Here is a 21,183-nt window from a genome sequence, read left to right as displayed (position 1 = left end):
TCTCTTAAAGTTTGTAAGTTTACAATTTTTTGTTGGGCCGCATGGGGGCTGCAGGTTGGACAAGCCTGGGCTAAGGGTTTGTTTACTTCCTTTGCTGCCTCCTTTAATATAACTGGATAGATTCCATCCACCCCAGGTGCCTTTCTTATGTTTATCTTCAACAGTTTCTCCTCCACTCTACTCTCAATTATTACAAGATTATCTAGCTTACCGCCAGAGTTTGATACACCTCTGGCATCCTTTTTGCCTGTTGTTAGAATCATGTCTTTCCATAGGTATTCTTACTGTAATCAATTGCAGCTGCTAGAGATAACAACTAAAGTTTCAAAATAAATTAAAATTAAATAAATAATTAAAAATTTTTTGTTAGAATAATGCTTTTCACAATATTTAAATCAGATAGACGTTTCTTTGTTGTTTGATTTTAATTTTATCATTATATAAGAACAATGAAAATGTCTTAATAAATTACTTATCTTATGATGAGTAAACACCATACAAGCGGCAGAACTTAGCTGATGTTCAGCAAGTAGGTGAACAATTTCAAAGGGTCACTATATGCGCATGCATAGAGTGACCCTTGGATCACTTGCTGTGTGTAACAATGAGAGCCAATTTTAGAGTACGATATCGCTTGATTCTGTTTACTTACGACTACATTATATAGCATTTAATCAATTATAAAATCATTATAAATAGAAAATAAATATAAATTACTAATAAACAATATAAATAGAAATTACTAATGAACACAAACTAAATACAAAAATATATTTGCTTTTTATTCTGTGTTACTGCAGTAATGCCATAGCTCAATGGCTTCATATCCAGCTGCCTCTGGCTATTGTAGTCATCAAATGGCTGTTATTGCCTTCAAAGGGCTTATCAGAAGATGAGCATTTAATTAGCTGAAGAAATTAAAATGCCGATTTTTTTTCTTTTTCTTTTCCTAGATTCCACGACCAACGATTGCATCCACGATGGAGATACTTTCCCTTGGAAGGAACAATAGATGCAGTACTGGTAATAAAATTTATTCAGATTTTAGATATGTGAATTTCAAAAAAAAAAAAAAAAGAAACTACCTTTACAACATTGAAAAAATACATTATTCTACCAAAAGCCATGAGATCTGTAGAACTTATTTGAATTCAAAGAAAACACTAGCATTTTCACATCCACCTTTTGATGTAAATGACTGCTTTACTGCATTCTAATAGACTTTTTGCTAACCACTGACATCAGGTGGAGAAGGCCAGAGTTTGAATCCTTCCACTGATGCAAGGAGTGCTTATGGACTTTTTTCAGTTTGGCTGAGTAATTCACCAGTCTCATGGGTGAGGACTGAATGGTCCCCTTTCCCCAAAATTTGTTTTTTTTTGTCCAGCAGACAGACAAAAGGACACACACAGTTATAGACACATTATGTTGATGCCTCACTACTTCACAGAAATGCCCAGAACAGCAGTGTAAGACTGTTTTACATTGATGTTCTTGACATTTCTGTTGGCAACTGTTGGTCCTAGCCCATTGCCCATAACAGCAGAAATGCCCCAGACCACCACAACACCTCTTCAAAAGAGAGAGAGAGAGAGAGAGAGAGAGAGAGAGAGAGAGAGAGAGAGAGAGAGATAAGACAGAATTTTAAACCTACATGGTCATCCACAAGGTTGACAGGGTGGTTAATGACAGTAATCAGGGCATGCTGCTGCAAGATCTGGAAAAATTAGGCAGTTGGATCAAGAAGTGGCAACTGAAATTTGACATTGACAAATGCAAGGTACTGCATATGGGTAGCAATAATCCTGGATTAACTATTTACTGTGTGGTACTGCACTCAGGGTAGTGGAAAACAAAAAAGACCTCCTGGGTAGTTGTGCAGTTAGACACAAAGTTCTCTGAACAATGTAGACACGTTGCAAGGTAGCTCATGGGGTTTTGTCAGTAATATACAGAAATATTCCTAATTAAGATTATCCTGTTGTATAAGGCAATGGTAATGTCACATCTTTAGACTATATGTTGAGTACTATCATACTGGTTTGGAAGTTTCATTTTAGGAAGCTGTAGATCCATTGGCAAGGATGCAGAGAATTGGGCACCAAAGTACTCTTACAAAAAAAGACTTCATTTGTGTAAATTGTAACATTTGGAAACTGTGTGTGTGTGTGTGCATGTGTGTGTACACACACAGTTTCCAAACTCACCAGGTGATAATTTATATTTTGAAAGGATGATTGCATGGTGGATATCGAGAAATTTTCTTTCAGTCAAAGCACAGTTGATTGTAGAAAAAGTCAACCATGTAGTGTTATAGTTTAAGGAAAGATTGGACAATTATTTTAAAGGATAGGCAAGCAGAGCAGGTAATTTTTTTTAATGACTTATGCTATATAAGCTTGCTTCTTTCCATCATTTTTCCTCTGCTAATACCTTTGCTAATACTAAATACTAAATTAAAATTTTATTCTTTTAACAGTTATATTTTTAAATATAACATCTTTCACGTCCAAACAATTGAAAGTGTATTAAAAAAAGAAGAGCCACTTTGTGTAGAGTAGTGGACTTAATTGTGGTTACTTTCAATTTTTATTTCAAATTTGAACACTGTTTTGAGTAATTCGTTCTGTTGTTGTTTTTGGTGGGTTTAACGACACAAGGGCTACTAAGGCCAAATTGTGTCTGTTCATCGTTTATTCACAAGAAGCACATTGTTAGAGATGTTAAATTATATGCTTCTGTACAAGCCAATATGCTTTAGATATAATAAAAGTTCTTCAATATTTGCTTCATTTCCTAAGAAATGAGATAAATAATGTGATATATTTAATATGGAGAGTGACTGAAAAGCGTTTGACCGGATGGTTGAATGTAAGTGACAATCAACCAGAAAATAACGGACCGTAAGTTGTGTCTGACAGGATGAGCACTGAGGTGGGTTTTCTCCCAATAATAGGAAGAGATGAGTATGATGAGTGTGTCCAATTCTGAATCTTGCCAGTACAACTTCCTCTCGTCTGTTTTGTTGGAAGCCAGACAGCCACAGCTTTGGATCTTCTTTTAACTGGTAAAGTTTGTTATTGGTATTACTTTTTCAGATCTGTGCCCATTTATCATAACATGCTTTGCGTATGACAGACTTATAGTCAGTGTAAGGAACTTGAGGATGCTGTGAGAGAGCAGGTTGAGGATGTTTAGCAGCAAAGTCTGCACTTTCATTTCCCTGGAATGCCAGAATGGCCAGGGATCCAGCAAAAACCGATTGAATGATTGGACACACCGCAGGAGAATAGCTGGAAATGAATCTGTTTCAATGTAGGATGAAGAAGAGAAATTCTTCCTTATGGCAGAGACAGCACTGAGCGAATCTGTGTAAATTATGGCAGATGAGATGGAAAGCTCAATAATCTTACTAAGCGCTAACTTAATGGCATATAATTCAGCTGTGAAGATGCTGCAAGCTAGCGGTAGTGTGACTGAACTTGTACACAAAGGAAAAACTGCCTCAGCATCTACCATACTGTCAGTTTTGGAACCATCCGTATAAATTTTACAGACAAAGCAGCATGAGCTGAATGTAACTGTCTGATATTGCAGGGAGGTATATTTTTCCCCCCACCGGAGTATGTGTCTGTCTCCCAAGATATACACTTTCAAGACACAACTGCACCTGTCCTGTTCCACCTTGGACAGGTGCAGTTGTGTCTTGAAAAATTTCATTTAAATTGACATTCCAACTCTGAACAAGCTCTTTGATCCTGAGCAAGGCAGGTCTATTTTCATTTGGTTTGCTCTCATAGGATTCCCACTGAGTATTATAAAGATACTCCCAGCTGGGTGTGATGGTAGACTCTGGATCTTAGCAGCATAATGGAACAGTAGGGTTTTTCTATGCAGGTATAATGGGGGATCATGCACTTCAATGTATAGACTTTGGATTGGAGAAGTCCTGAAAGTTCCCAGCGCACTCCTCAGAGTACTGTGATGGATCATATGTAGCTGTTTTAAAGTAGTGCTCCTGGCAGAGTCATACACTGGACAACCATAATCTAGCTGTGAACAGATTAAACTTCTATAAAGATGCAGCAAAGTATACCGATCAGCTCCTCTTGACATTGATGAGACCGATCGAAGTAGATTAAAATGCTTTATACAAGAAGTTCTCAAATAAGTGATGTGTGCTTGGAAATTTAGTTTGCAATCTAATATTAGTCCAAGAAATTTAACTGTATTAACAAGTGGGATTGGAGTATTGTTTATTTGTAGTTCAGGTTCAGGATGGAGAGCTCGTTTCTTGCAAAAGTGAGTGACAGTGCATTGTTTTCTGATAATCAGTAGCCATTCCGTGAAGTCCAGGATTCTATTTTGGTTATGGCAAGTTGGAGCTGCTGTTCGATGGTATTCATACTTTGAGATTGACAGGAAATGGTAAGGTCATCTGCATACATATAAGTTTGAACAGATTTTGGGATATCTCGTGTCAACCTGCTAACTCAGATTGAAAACAGTGTTGGACTAAGTATTGATCCCTACGGGACTCCCTCTTCCTGAATGTGAGATGTAGAGAGTACATCCGTATTTTTTTATATCGGACCTGAAAAGAATGCAATTGCAGGAAATTTTGAATTATTTCTGGCAAATGGCTCCTAAGCCCCAGATTGTAAAAGTCCATAATAATACCATGACACCATGTAGTATCAAACGCCTTTTCAAGATCTAAATTGACCACGACTAGATGTTGTTTCATGACAAAGGCATTGCGGATATGAGATTCGGCTTTGATGAGCACGTCTAGGGTTGATCTATTTTTTTGAAAGCCATACTGATGATCTGGAAGGAGATTCTCTGACTCCAGGATGTAAGTGAGCCTAGTATGAACCATTCTTTCAAAAATTTTCCCATGCAGCTCGTAAGAGATATTGCCCTATAATTGTCAACACAGGAAATATCTTTCCCTGGTTTTGGTAAGGCAATAAGAACAAATGGCACCATGAAGAAGGATAGGCATTTTCAGAGAAGATCCGATTATAAAAAATTAACAGGGTTCTCAAGTCTTCTTCAAGTAAATGCTTTAGTATAATGTAATGAACTCCATCTGGACCTGCGGCACTGTTGGAAGATCTGTTTAATGATTCTTGAAGTTCTGCTAATATAAAGAGTTTGTTGTGTGGGAATGAGCGGCTCGTTAAGAAGTTGATTTTATACTGTTCTGCACCTGCTTTGATGTTCTGGAAGGTGGATGCATAGGAGGCAGAAGCTGAGATTTTTGCAAATGATTCTGCTAGTGCATTAGCAACTTCTTTAGGCGTAGAAATGTCTTTCCCTTTCCAATGAAGTATCAGAGAGGGCAGCCAAACAAATTTGTCATTTAATGCCTGTATTCTTTTCCAGGTGACCCATGTATCTGTGTCTTTGGTGATGGTTGAGGCAAAAGCAATGCATGAATCCTGTTTCGCTTTCCGCCTAACTTGTCTAGCTTTTGCTTTCAGTCTTTTAAAAGCAATTAGGTTACTAGTGGTGGGATACTTGCAGAAATTATTCCAAGCACGGTTTTTTCCCTGTTTGGCAATTAAACAATCTGTATTCCACCAGTGATTTCTGTGCTTTTCATATGGCATGGATTTTGAAATGGAGGCCTTAGCTGCAGTCAGAATCTGATTGGTTATGTAGGTGTTTACATCATCAATATGTTGTCTTTAAACATAAAATCTGTCTAAGAGTATTTGGGCAGAATAGCCACTCCAGTTTGCCTTTTTTAAACTGCCAAGTGGATTGTTGATCAGGATTTGGAATTACCCCTGTTTGTAGTGAGCAAATAATTGGAAAGTGATCACTGTTAAAGGGGTCGGTTAATACTGACCATGTCATGATTGGAAATATGGATGGTGAACAAATTGACAAGTCTATTGCAGAAGCAGATCTGGTTGGTGTGGATGTAGGTAGGAGATCCGAAATTTAATAAACTACGATCATTATTATTCATGAATTCCTCCATCAATTTTCCTTTTCTATCCATTGTAGCAGACCCCACAATGAATGGTGTCCATTAAAGTCCCCAAAAACACAAATTGGAGTTAGGAGTTGTGCAATGAGGTTGTTAAGTTCTGAAAGCAGAAGTGGTGCAGATAAATGGAAACAATGCTAAATGATGTACCAACTGCAATGCAAGCTGCCACAGCTTCTAGGGTAGCTCTCAATTGGATCGGCCTGGATGGTATATTAGCATTAACAAGAATAGCTACTCCTCCACATGCAGGTGATTCTGTATTCCTATCTCGTCTGTACATGGTATAATTTGAAATTGAGGTGACAAGAATGTTTCCTGTAAGCATACACTTATGGGATCGAATTGAGCTATTAAATCTCTTAATTCATCAGAATGACTGCTTAGTTCTCTGCAATTCCACTGTATGATGTTATGCATTATTTAGGTTTACCTGAGCATGATTCATCCGACTGTTTTTTGTATGTGGGACATTTTTTCAGGTCTTTTTTTGGGAATGTGGGGTGTCCAATATCCATGGTGTCATTTAGAGTCAGATTTTAATTGTTCTTTTTCAACTGGGACATATGGGGTATGAGTAGGGATGCTGATTGGAGTATTTGTGGCTTCACTAGTTTTTTTTTTTTTTTGGAAGATTATCTTTTTTAGAGGTTGAAAGTGTAGATTTAAGCCTGTTTGCTAGAGAGGTGTTAGGCGGAACTGATACATCTGTCTGAGCTGCAGTAGAAACAAAGTTTCAAGTGTGAGCTGCATAAGAATGACTACTAGGCATGGTTGACATAACTTGTCTACATGCCTCAGGAAACGTCACTTTATTTTCTATTTTGTATTTTTGAATTTTCTTTTCTCTTATCCATAGCTCACAAGTTTTGGAAAAGGCTGGATGGCTTCCTTTGCAGTTTGGACAAACAGGGGTTTTGACTGAGCAATCCACTTGAGTATGATCTGTATAGCTGCAGATAGGACATATGGCTTCACCTCTACATGCTTGCTGTGAATGGCCATATTTCTGACATTTAAAGCAGCAAACAGGATTCGGATTGTAAGGTTGAATTTGACAGTTTAGATAGCTGGCTTTAATTGAGGATGGTAAATCTGGAGTGCTGAATGTCAGTATGATGGATCTAGTTGAATTGAGATTTCCGTCTTTTTTTGGTCATAATTATTTTCACATTTATTACTTTTTGACTGCTCAGTTCCTGGAGTAGTTCTTTTTCAGACACTGTAATTAGGTCCCACTCACTGACAACACCTTTTGATGAATTTTAGGTTTTGCAGGGAGTAATTGTTACTGTCAACCCAGTAAATGTTGTTGCCTTTAACAGCCACTCAGAATGTTTTGAGGTGGATGTTTCAATCAGGAGGTCACCAGAGTTCAGTATTTTCACCATTTTTGGTGATTCAGTAATAGATTCCAAAGTTTTTTGGATTAAGAATGGCGATAATTTGCCCACAGATTGAGCGGAAGGTGAATGTATCATCAGGAAATTTGGTGCCCTACCATGGAGAGGCAGGAGCAGTGCCATAGAGATTAGAGTAATTGGTGCATCGATGCTATTGAAGTGTAAAGTTATTTGCCAATTTCTTTTATTAAATTTATAAAATGACATTAGGGCAATTAAAACAATTGGAATGTTCACATTTTAACTGTAGCAAAGCATTTACAATTTATGAGGAAGGCCTTATGTATGAAGAAATAGCAAAACAAAACACGATGACACTGTGCTTCTCTCTGAAGTCGTTTGGGTTGATTGGATTAATGGTCTATGTCTGAAGGTTCAGATCTTGAACTCAATGGCTCTATAGATGGATAATTATTTGTATCCATGTTGGCTCCTTTTTTCCCTGGGGGTTTATTTTTACCACCCAGATTACCAGCCCTACCATGGAGAGGCAGGAGCAGTGCCATAGAGATTAGAGTAATTGGTGCATCGATGCTATTGAAGTGTAAAGTTATTTGCCAATTTCTTTTATTAAATTTATAAAATGACATTAGGGCAATTAAAACAATTGGAATGTTCACATTTTAACTGTAGCAAAGCATTTACATTTTATGAGGAAGGCCTTATGTATGAAGAAATAGCAAAACAAATTGTTGGGGAAAGCTGACAGGTGTTAGAAAAATCTTCCCAACTACTATAAAATTACTAACAGTGCCAAACTTGTTACAAGTTCTATAAAATCACAGCAGAACTAAAAACATAAAAGAAATTTTAGAAACATTTGAAGTGCACATTATTGACAGAACAATTAGAAAATTATGCAAAAATGGTTTACATGTGGGAAAGATTAAAGAGAAGCTGTTTCTTAATGAAAAACAGAGAGCATAGGTTTTGGATGACAGGTGATTAGATAACAGTGGTTTGGAGTGCTGAGGTACATATTTCCATATTTTGGCAGTCAAAAGGGTAAGGTAAGGTAAACTACAGCCATTATTAATCCACTGCAGGATGGAAATCTCCTCGACGATTCATGTTAAGAGAAATGGGCCATAATCTGCCACACTGGTCCAGTGTGTGTGTTGCCAGATCAACTGTATTTAGCAGTCAGGGACTTGAGCCCTGATCTACTTAAAGAGCATGTGCTAATGTACTCCTGCTCTTGACGACTTGGCTGTGGAGGTCACCTGTAGCCAAGTAGTCAGAAGCTGTTTTTTGTTTTGGTTTTTAGGAGCATTAGCAACTAAGGCCATATTGCTCTGGGATATGCGGTGGTCATTGCCTGATCTTTCCACATCCTCTGTATTTGGTGGTGATGGGCTCGAACCCTGGTCTAATCAAGAAGCGTGTGCTACGCACTGCTGCTCCTTCCCACCTGGCTACAGAGGCGCCTAGTCAGAAGCAGAAGTCCATTAATATGTGCATCGATGGCTTAGTGAAGACTTGTTACCAGAATGCAATGAAGTATCCAGTTAGGGTCATGATGGCACATGGTGGAAGATGGTAAGCTTATATAGCATCAGCCAAAAACACACACACACACACACACACTTCACCCATCATTACCCTCCAAGAATTTGTCTAGTTCTTCCTTGAATTTATTCAAACCATCCACTTCCATAACAACAGATGCAAGCTATTCCAACAATCAGCCACTTGCTGGCCGAAGGCAAATTTCTGCACATCTATCCTGCCACTGTCCTTCCTAAACATAAATTTATGTTCCCTCATGTGTAGTCCATGAAAGTGGAAGAATGCCATTAACATTTAGCTTATTCAATTCATTCAACGCTTTAAACACCCCAATCAGATCTCCCAGCAGGTTCCTAGTCTCAAGATGCTGCAATTTGCAGAACTGAAGTCTTTATAGGTAAGAGCAACCTTTTTGTTCCCTTCTCCAGTCTGGTGGTCATTCTCTGCACCATTCCAGCCGATCTACATCCTTCATAAAGTGAGACTTCCAGAACTGTATACAGTACTCTAGATGAGGCCTAACCATGTCCTTGTACAAAGAGATAATCACCTCCTTATCCATGCTACCAAACTTTCTGTATATTATACACAAAACTGTATATAAAAGGCAGATATTGTTGAGATATCAGAGACATGGTGTCACACAGATATAAGAATTGGAATTTGGGGTGTGCAATGTGTACAGAAAGGATAGACAGGGTAGGAAGGGAGGAGGGGGGTTATGCTGTTAGTTAAGAAACACATAAAATGTTACAAAGTGCATCCAGTTAACATGGGTGGACAGTGCAATGTTGAGTCAGTTTGGTGTGACATAAACACTGAGAAAAAGAGAAAATGAGAGTAGGAGTGTGTTACAGGTCTAATGATTCTGACGAGTACAACAAACAATTGTGCAGAGAAATAGAGTGGACCAGTAAATCAGAATGTCTTGTAATGGGGGATTTTAACTTTTCAGATATGAACTGGAACTTGTGGATTGGTCACTCGCACACGAGCAAGACTTCTGTGGATTTATTGGAGGATTGTTTTCTACAGCAACATGTTCAAGGGGCAACCAGAGGAGGTAATACTCTTGATCTGATTATCAGCAGTGATGATGCATGCATCAGGAATTTGCAGATAAAGGAACCATTAGGTGACAGTGATTACAATGTACTGATGTGGGATTTACTTAAAGATGTAACTACCATCAAGGGTAAAGGGAAGGGTTTTTGTTTTCGTAAAGGTGACTACAGTGGTCTGATGCAGCTTTTGAATTCTATACAGTGAAATCAACTGATGATGTTAAAAACAGTGAATTCTAAATGGGAGGCCTTCAGGGAATTAATCTTAGATGCTACTAGGCTTTTCATACCAACTAAGAAATACTGTTCAAGATTTAGGCCTAAATGGATGTTAGATGAACTAATGAAACTCGTGGCAGAGAAGAAAAATGCGTGGGATGATTATTGATACATTAAGATTGTTCAGATAAAGGAACCACTAGGTGGCAATGATCACAGTGTACTAATGTGGGATTTACTTAGAGATGTAACTACCATCACGGGTAAAGGGAAGGGTTTTTGCTTTTGTAAAGGTGACTACAGTGGTCTCAGAGATTTTTAAGTTCTATACAGTGGGACCAACTGATGAGATTACCAACAGTAAATTGTAAATGGGAAGCATTCAAGGAAGTAATTTTGGAAGCTACTAGCTTTTTGTTCCAACTAAGAAATACTGTTCTAGTCTTAGGACCAAATGGATATCAGATGAACTAATGAGACTCAGGGCAGAGAAGAAAATTGCATGGGCTGCACATAAATTTTCAGGTGATACAGAAGCCTATGGTAGATATAAGCTAGTCTGTAATCAATTCACAAAGGAGGCTAGGCAACAAATGAAGGCAGATTTTGAGAATTCTTTGGCAAAGGATGCAAAGAAAAACAGCAAAGACCTCTTTACTTATATAAACTCTAGAAGGAAAGGGATGAATCAGATTGGTCCCCTTGATATCAGTGGTTTGACTGTAGATGATAATTTTCAGATAGCTGCCAAACTAAATGAGTATTTTGCATCTACATTCACACATGAGGAGTTATTCAAGGAGGAGAGGGCCCGATGTTTATCAAACTCTAACAGGGAATTAATTGACTTTGTAATAACTGAGATTAAATTGGAGTTGAAATTGTTGAAATTAAACATAAGAACAGCACCTAGGATAAATGGGATCTATCCAGTTAAAATAAAGGAGGTGACAAAGGAAATAAGCAAACCATTAGCCATAACTGCGAGAGCATCCTTGGACTAAGGGATAGTTCCCATATGGACATGGAGATGTGCAAATGTATCTCCAATTCACAAAGGGGGATCAAAGGGTGATGAGAGTAATTACAGCCTTGTTAGTTGACTTCTGTTCCAGGGAAAATAATGGAAGGATTGATTAAAGTAACACTGCAGGATCAGCTAGACAAGACAGCAGTAATAATTCAGACACAGAATGGATTTGTTAAGGGGAAGTCTTCTCTGACCAATTTTACTGGATACTATGATGTGATCTGAAAATAACTGGGTGCAAAAAATAATTTTGATATCACATACTTGGAAGACTACTGTACGAATTAGAGCAGTATGGCATTAAAAGCAAGTTGCTACAATGGATAAAAGGATGGTTGAGTGAGAGAAGACAGAGAGTGGTAATCAATAGATACTACTCTGGTTGGTTTTTTTTTTTTTTTTAGGAGCATTAGCAACTGAGGCCATAATGCTCCAGGGATATGTGGTGGTCATTCCCTGACCTTTCCGCATCCTCCGTATTTGGTGGTCACGGGCTCGAACCCCGGTCTAATCAAGAAGCGTGTGCTATGCACTGCTGCTCCTGCCCACCTGGCTATGGAGGCGCCCAGATACTACTCTATGTGGACCAATGTTATTAGTGGTGTCCCTCAGAGTTCGGTGTTGGGCTCATTGTTGGTTTGTATATTTATCAATGATATTGATGAAGGTATATCAAACTAAATGTCAAAGTTTGCAGATGATAAAAAGGTTGGCAGGGTTGTTAAGAACAGTAATGACAGTATGCTCCTGGCAAATGAAGCTTAACATTGACAAATGCAAAGTACTGCATATGAATAACAGTAACCCAAGAAGAAATTCCTTCTATTCTAATAGAAAAAAATACCTTCATCCCTCAGCAATTTACATCCCTCCCCACATGCCATCACAACATTAGCATTAGTAGTGGAAAATGGTGCAAGAAAGCAAGCTTATACAGTATCAGCCAGTCAAAAAAAAAAAAAAAAAGAAAAAAAAAGCACTTTCCATTTAAACTACTCATTCCCTCCAATAGTTTTTCTAGTTCTTTGTTGAATTTATGTATCAGCTTCAACAGCAACAGCGACAGATGGGAGTTTTTTCTAGCAATCAACCACTCTCTGGCAAACTTCCTCACATCTATTCTGCAACTGACCTTCCTCAGTTTGAATTTTTGTCCCTTAATGTGTGTAATCTGAACAAGAGGAAGAATCCTATCAGTATTGAGCTTGCTCAATCCATTCAGAGCCTTAAACACCTCAATCAGATCACCTCGAAGGTGCCTAGTCTCCAGATGCTGCAGTTTGCAGAACTGAAGCCTTTATTGTTAAGCACTCCTTTGTTCCGCTCAACAATCTTGTTGCACTTCTCTGTACTTAGTCTAGTAGCTCTACATCCTTCCTAAAATGAGACTGCTAGACCTGTATGCAGTAATCAAGATGTGGCCTGACCATTGCCAAACTTTAAATTAAGTTGATTGAAGAACCCCAGGGTCTCACATCTGGTGAGTATAGGCTTGGCACACCCAGGGTCCTGAGCCAGATATCATCATTCTTCTCTTTCTTGGTGATTCCCTTTTGACTCCGTCTTTCTCTCTCTTTCTCTTAGGGTAACTTGGGAATTTTTTTTTGGCTGGTGCAGCATAAGCCTCAGGCTTCCTTGCATCATATAACTAATAATAATAATAAGCCATTTAAATGTCATTCATCTAATATAATATAAATATGAAACCTTTTGGTTTCTGCCATTGGGATTTATTCTTTTAAATGACTGGCTTTTCACTAATGAAGTGCCAATTAGTACTGAATAGCCATGTGGGAAGTGGTATTAATCTTCATAATTGGACAATAATCATCTTTTAATAACCTGGATTTCATGATGTTCCTTATGCTTGATGTAAGTAGTGCACATAGAGCATATGCCCAAGGAACAAATTTTGAATTTATGAATTAAGTATTAATATTAGCCATATAGTGCAAGGAAGTCACAGGCTTTTGCTGCACCAGTCAATAATAAGTAAACAAAAAAATAAATAATTAAAATAATAGAAATAATAATTAAAATAATAGAAATAATAATAAAAATAAAAAGTAAAATATCAAAAAAAATTAAAAAAGGAAATAAACTCCCAATGTGTTTCTCCTCCTCATGTAAAGTTGTAAGAGTTTAACATTTACCTTCACATAAAGTTTAGAGAGTTTAGCATTTACCTTCAAGTAAAGTTTGGAGAGTTTAGCATTTACCTTCATGTAAAGTTGAGAGATTTTAGTGCACGCATGTTTTTTTTTTTTTTTTAAATAATATTATTCCTAATGAAATGTTATGGGTAGATTTCCTCATGTAGAGCATATCATACAGTTGAGAATTCTACAGCAGAATTTATATAGCTGAAATCTATTGTACAGCCTTTACACATTTTGAAATATATGGTAAACATTTCAGTGTTGCTCAAAGAAGGTTTTATTTTTAAGATTAGTTCCTATTTTTCCACACAGGAAAGATATATGACTTTTTCATATTTATCACAATAGTCAAAATTACATATTCTAAATTCATCGCATTTATTAGTGAAGTCAGTATTAAGTTAGACTGTTTTTTGATTTGGCTATATGCTACAAGGATATTCCACAAGTGTACCTGAATGAATAAGCCTGTATAGGAAAAGTTTTGTGTACAGAGCAAAAATTTGGCAAGTTTTCCCATAGGAGAGTGATCTGTCACGATTTGATGTTGTTCCTTGCAGTACTTGCCATGGTTTGGGTAAACTTGTAGTGTGAGGACTTCACAATTTTACAACATAGCCAACCTGCCAGTTTTCCTCTGGTTCTCACAAGGTTATTTGATGCAGAGGGAGTCAACTCAGTAGAATGGTTATCTATATTTGTTGACTGAGAAAAATTTATAATCCTATTAGTAAATATCACATGCAGGGCATGGGTGTCATTGGACAGGCATTGAGGAAAACTGTTTTGCCTAGTTATTTATGTTACCAATTAACTTTATTATTAATATTACAACTTTTATTCCTTTCAAATTTTATTATAAAAAAAAAAAAAAAAAAAAAGAGGAAAAACAGCATATAATTTTTATAAGGCACATAATACTGTATATACATATTGTTGGATCTAATAGGCATGATGATTACATTAAAATAAGCAAAATAATAAAAAAAGAATCACAGATATCACAACTGTAAAGTAAATAATCACATAAGTGCATAAGAAGTGTTATATATGTGTATATTAAATTTATTATTTTTTCCCCCATTTTTGAAAATACTTTAATTTTAACATAGGTATCATTCTGAAAATTTTTTTTAGGACCTCAATAAACTTGAAATATATGGGAATGCATATATTGTAAAAGTTGGAATTAAATTTTGCATTGGAATTAAATTTTCACAAGCATTCCCATATATTTAAAGTTTATCTGAACTATGAACACTGCACAGAGACAAAATCAAGCCACAACAGAATTTTTTTCCTTGTAGGCAAACTTGCCAAACTTGGGCCATAAACATACAATTTTGCTTGTACAGAATTTCCTGTTCAGGTAAACCTAGGAATATTCTTGTAATTTGGCCAACTTTACCTCTCAAATAATCCATGCATGGTGTTCAAAGAAAAGAACACTAGTATCACTGCAGCTGAAACCTCAGGTATACTTTAATTTTTTTTTTCATTAATCACATAAATATTTTAAATCAAAACGGTGTTAATGGTAAATTAAATTTTTTTATTTATTTTGCCAATTAAAATAGAAATACTATATTTCTAAATAATACTTCTAGAGTGAAAGTACTGAATACCTGACAAGGGACAAAATTTTTTACTACCACCTGAGAACTTTTCATTATGCTTCATATATATGCACGTTAACTATAATATTATCATTGGTATTTATTATTTCAAAAGAATTTATTTCTGATTATAACATTGAAGAAGAAAGCAGTTCTTATGCTGTATTTAAAATCTCATTATTTAAGAAGTTAGTACTTTTTTTTCAATAAAGTGTACTATAAAAATGAAATCATCTTTTATAATTACTTTATAAAGGCCAAAGGTCGAGCTCCTGGCTCTTATGAAATTCTTGCTTATGGAACGTTCTCTGAAAAAAATGTGGCAGCTAAAGCTAATCAACCTGGTTGGCAAAAAGCATTTTCTGAAGAGAAGATAGCACATCTACCCCAGGTACTGTTAAAGGAAGTGAAATGGAAACCAAGATGGGAAAAGGTATGTTTAAAATGGATAATAGTAATTATAAATAATCCAAATTTAAATTAACTTATTAATGTATAGCTAGTTATTATTTCATAAATATAAAATTTCTTTTTAAACTGTGATGGTATGAAATCTTTAATATTTGAACTACTGGATTGCCCTAAAATTTTCCAAGCACTCCATCTTTATTGGTTTAAAAATAAAGAAAGAGTTCTGTCTTTCTTGTCTGTACCAGGCTGAGCCATTGTCATTATTTAGAAACTGGCCTGACACCACAACCAGAGTTTTACCAACTTGGCCATTCCCTGCTCAGCACTTGCGACTTTGTAGGCCTCATGTACAATGAAATAATTTTTTGAAATCCCAAATAGTTTTAGTTTTGTAGATATTAGTGAACCATACACTAGCAGTTTTATCCTTCAGTTTGAACTCTGCTAGTCCAAAATCTGCCAAAATCATGAAGTGATGGATAAATCTTTCTGTTGGTGTGAAACAAATAGATCTGGTTTTATCTGCAAATGGAACTGGAATAGGAATACCTGTGGGTAAACCTGCCACTCATAATACTCCGTGTTAGTGGATTAATCCTGATTTATCTATAAACAAAGCTGTGTGATTCTGCTGGTAATCTGTGGCTAATGTATAGTTTAGTTACTTGAGAGTTGTGTTATCTGTCAGCAGACCATGGGGAGCATTGTGTGGAGTGTATTGGGTATAGTAGGAGATGGTTTATCAAGATTATTGACACAAGAGTTAGAAGAAAAGTAGAATGCTATTAAGTTGCCTTTTTCTTTAACTGAAGATTTAGTAAAACCATTAGGTTTTAACAGAGGCTGAAGTACAGATGGACACAGCCAGTAGCTCCGGCAAGATACCAGAATGGTCAACTATTATTTTGAAGCAAGTTTTCTGCTCTTAGCCCATTAAAAATTAAGTTTGGATTAATTAAAAAACTGGTTTACAATTGTTGTGATCTTTAGTGTAGTACTTCAAGACGCCTGGTCAGCGTGAAGAGGAAAAGACCAAATCCTCCAGCATATGACAGCACAACAATACAAATGGCCCTCAGTCCCCAGCAGCTTTCACTCTCCCTCTTACGGCAGCGAGAGGATCAGAGTGGAAGCAGAGGGTGCTAAGAATCTCTGGGTACGACCAGGCTGCCATGCACGGAAACTGAACTTGGCCTGTTATAACATACGATCACTCATTGGTGAAGACAGGATATTAGAGCTGGAAAAGGAATTAGAAAATGTGAATTGGAATATCATCGGTTTGGCTGAAACAAGAAGAAGAAATGAATCACTTATAAGTTTACCAAGTGGAAATCTGCTGTACACCAATGGAAACAGTGAAAGGAGTGAAGGTGGAGTTGGGTTTCTGGTCCATAAAGATTTTAAAAACAACATTTTGGAATTCAAAAGTACATCACCAAGGGTGTCAAGACTAATACTCAAGATTTCTAAGAGGTACAAGCTAAAGATTATAATGATTCATGCACCAACATCGAGCCATGGTGATGCAGAGGTTGAAGAAATATACACCGAAATTGAGAGTCTTCTAGATGAGCAGAAAACCCACTACACTATTATTATGGGGGACTTCAATGCTAAGGTTGGAAAAAGGCAAAACAGTGCAGAAAGAGAAACTACAGGAAATTTTGGAATTGGTGAAAGAAATAAAAGAGGTGAAAGACTTGTGGAATTTGCAGAATCTCAAGGACTGTCAGTAATAAACACTTTTTTCAAGAAAAGGGTGAACAGAAAGTGGACATGGAAGAGTCCAAATGGATTAACAACTAATGAAATCGACTTCATCCTCACTAACAGAAGATATATTGTGAATGATGTTACCGTCCTGAATAAGGTAAATGTTGGAAGTGATCACAGAATGGTAAGATGTACACTTGATATAGATGTAGGAAAGGAAAGGAAAAAACTGACTCGAGTAAATAATACAAAGGTCTTTGAGATAACAGAGGAGGAAAAAAAGCAGTATGTACTGGAACTTAAGAACAAGTTTGGGCTTCTGCAGACTGCTCAGGACCAAGATATCGACGAGGAATATTACAACTTTCTGAAAGTGATAAAGCCCAAGAAACCTATAGGGAAAAAGAAATCCAAAGAAGAAAAAATTAGTCATGATGAACCGAAGATGACAAATGAAAAGCAAGAAAAACACTGAAAGGGAGAAAATTGAGTATACTGAATTATGCAAAGCCATTAGAAAGAGACTCAGAGAGGACATAAGAAGATTTAACACAAGAAAACTAGAACAAGCATTAAGGGAAAACAAAGGATTTAAATCAGCAGCCATGAGCAGTAATACAGAAAGACAAATGATACTGAAACTGAAGAATAGCGATTGTGTACTTATAAACAGCAGAGAAGGCATAATTCAAATAGCAGAAGACTACTATAGAGAATTATACAAGGAGCGAGGGAATGATACCAGCAGTGGGGAAGATGGATTGCAAAGTAGCAACACATATGACATACCCGATATTCTTCCTGATGAGGTAGAACATGCATTGAAAAAAATGAAGAATCGGAAAGCCCCGAGGGAAGATGAAGTTACTGTAGAGTTGTTAAAATTGGGAGGAAGAGACATAACCCAAAAACTGGCAAGGCTCTTCACAAAGTGCATTAGAAAATCTGTGATGCCTAAGCAGTGGAATAATGCAATCATAGTTTTGCTGCAAAGAAAGGAGATAAATGAGAAATTGGAAATTATAGACCAATTAGCTTGTTATATCCCACATCTACAAGTTGTTCACAAGGGTCATTACTAACCGATTAGAAATAATACTTGATGAGAATCAACTGAAAGAGCAAGCTGGCTTTAGGACAGGATTCTCAACTATGGATCACCTTCACATAATATCACAGCTAATGGAGAAAGCAAATGGATATAAAACACTATTATGCCTGGCATTTGTGGATTATGAAAAGGCATTTGACTCCATACAACATAAGGCAATGTTTTGGGCACTGGAAAGACAAGGCATAGATACCCCATATATTATGATTTTGAAGAAAATATATGAGAGTGCTACCTCCTTTATTAGACTAGACAAAGACAGTAGGAAATTTAAAATCGAGAAAGGAGTTCGACAAGGAGACACAATATCTCCGAAGCTGTTTACTGCTGCCCTTGAGGAAGCTTTCAGAAGATTACACTGGTCGCAGAAAGGAGTCAATGTGAACGGAGAGTACCTAAACCATTTACGATTTGCAGATGACATTGTGGTCATAAGCCACGATCCCAAAGAATTAGAGGAAAATCTTAATCAGTTATGCACAGTTAGTAAGGATTTTGGACTAAAGATGAATATGGCTAAAACAAAAGTAATGATGAACAAGTATGCCACAGAAAGGGAAATAATGATTGAAGGAGCAGTAATTGAAAAGGTGGAGTCATATACTTATCTGGGACAAGTTATTAGCTATAATAATGATAAATGGCTGGAAGTCAAGAGAAGAATAAATTTTGGATGGATAGCATTCAGGAAATATAGTCACATACTGAAGAGCAATATCCCAGTTTGTCTGAAACGTAAAATAATGAATCAATGTATACTCCCCACCATGACTTATGGAAGTTAAACTTGGGCACTCACCAAAAGAATGGAAGAGAAGCTGAGAACTACACAGCGAAGAATGGAACGAATTATACTGGGAATCAGACTGTTAGGTAAGAAGAGAAACACATGGATTAGGCAGCAAACTCAAGTAAAGGACATTCTTATCAAAACTAAAGAACTAAAATGGTCTTGGGCAGGACACATAGCTCGAAGACATGATGACAGATGGACTAAGAAAATAACAGAATGGTACCCAAGAGGAGCTAGAAGAAAACCTGGAAGACAAAGGCGGAGATGGATAGATGAAATTCATGAGTTTTTGGGTAGTAAATGGATGGCCAGTGCTCAAAACAGAAGGAACTGGAAAGTTGCTGGAGAGGTCTTCATCCTGCAGTGGATTGAAAATGGCTGATGATGATGATGATGATTAGTGTAGTAGTAGTTTATGAAGTCACCCCCAGGGGCTCACATGTGGTGAATATGGGCTTGGCACACCCAGGGTCCTGAGCTGGATATCATCATTCTTCTCTTTCTTGGTGATTCCCTTCTACTTCAGACTCTCTCTCTCTCTCTCTCTCTCTCTCTCTCTCTCTCTCTCTCTCTCTCTCTCAAGGTAACTTTTTTTTGTTTGCTGGTGCAGCATAAGCGTCAGGCTTCCTTGCACCATATGGCTAATAATAATAATAAAGTTGAAGATTTTGATGCATGCCAATCGTGATATGTTCTTATCTTGAACAGCCTTAGCACATTTATTGGAAAACCAAAGTTTAGATAAAAGACAAGGCAAGATACCAGAATGGTATCTTGCCTAACTCTTTGTCCTGCTAGTTTGATTTGTGATGGTCGTCTGAGCTTTAGCCTCCCTTTCAGTAGAACTGAGTCCATTTTTTGGGTGAGATTTTTAAAGCATGGAGATTTGCCCAACCTTGTAGGGTTTCAAGGGCTAGTTTTTCTTGTGCATTGAGTACCAATCTCAAGTCTGCCTGGAACGTCAGTATGAGGTCGTCTGCGAAGGCTTGTGCCTCCACCTCTCCCAGGTCTGTGTTGAAGTCATCAAATACCATGTTCCACAGGAGTGGTCCCAGGACTGATCTCTGGGGGCAGCCTCTGTGGACCGGCCAGGTCAGTTTCTTGTAGAATCAAAGGCGGATATTGGGATATCAGAGACATGGTGTCACACAGATATAAGCAGTGCAAAATTGAAATTTGGGGAGTGCAATGGATACAGAAAGGACAGCCGGGACAGGAAGGGAGGAGGGATTATGCAGTTAGTTAAGAAACACAAATCTAAGGAAATGCATCCAATTGACATTGGTGGACAATGCAATGTTGAATCAGTGTGGTGTGACATATGCACTGGGAAAGGAAATATGAGTGTGTGTGTTATAGGCCTAATAAATCTGACGATTACAATGAGCAATTATGCAGAGAAAGAGTGGACCAGTAAATCACAATGTCTTATAATGGGAGATTTTAACTTTCCAAATATTGAATGGAGCTTGTGGGTTGGTCACTAGCACACTAGCAAGATTTTGTAGATTTATTGTATGACTGTTTTCTACAGCAACATGTTCAAGAGGCAATCAGAGGGAGCAATACTATTGATCTGATTATCAACAATGATTATTCATGCATTAAGAATTTGCAGATAAAGGAACCACCGGGTGACAGTGATCACAGTGTACTGATGTGGGATTTACTAGATGTAACTACTATCAAGGGTAAAGAGAAGGGCTTTTGCTTTCGTAAAGGTGACTACAGTGGTCCAAGACAGTTTTTAAATTCTATACAGTGGCATCAACTGATGATGTTACCAATGGCGAATTCTAAATGGAAAGCCTTCAGGGAATTAATCTTGGAAGCTACCAGGCTTTTCATACCAAATAAGAAATACTGCTCAAGGTTTAGGCATGGATGTCAGATGAATTAATGAGGCTTGTGGCAGAGAAAAAAAATGCATGAGATGCATATAAGTTATCAGGTGATACAGAAGCCTATGGTAGATATAAACTAGTCTGTAATCAAGTCACAAAGGAGGTTAGGCAGGTGAAGGCAGATTACGAGAAATCTTTGGCAAAGGTTGCAAAGAAAAACAGCAAAGAGTTCTTTATTTCTGTAAACTCTGGAAGGAAAGGGATGAATCAGATTGATCCACTTAACATAGATGGTTTGACTGTT

The 21,183-nt window shown here is 37.1% G+C and overlaps 1 protein-coding gene across 1 annotated transcript in view; it reads right to left on the bottom strand.

Annotated features, from left to right (window-relative positions):
• su(r) (dihydropyrimidine dehydrogenase su(r)) overlaps nucleotides 1–20,069 on the bottom strand; it is a 466,373-nt gene extending 446,304 nt beyond the window's left edge. The window contains exon 1 of the mRNA XM_090382920.1: nucleotides 19,931–20,069. Within this exon, the coding sequence (XP_090239046.1) occupies nucleotides 19,931–20,069 (139 nt within the window). The remainder of the gene's footprint in view (nucleotides 1–19,930) is intronic.
• Nucleotides 20,070–21,183: the final 1,114 nt, after the last annotated feature.

This window comes from Mastigoproctus giganteus, chromosome 10, assembly GCF_048544385.1.
Source record: "Mastigoproctus giganteus isolate SK-2022 chromosome 10, ASM4854438v1, whole genome shotgun sequence".
Taxonomy (NCBI): Eukaryota; Metazoa; Arthropoda; class Arachnida; order Uropygi; family Thelyphonidae; genus Mastigoproctus; species Mastigoproctus giganteus.
This window is presented reverse-complemented; position numbering and strand designations above follow the sequence as displayed.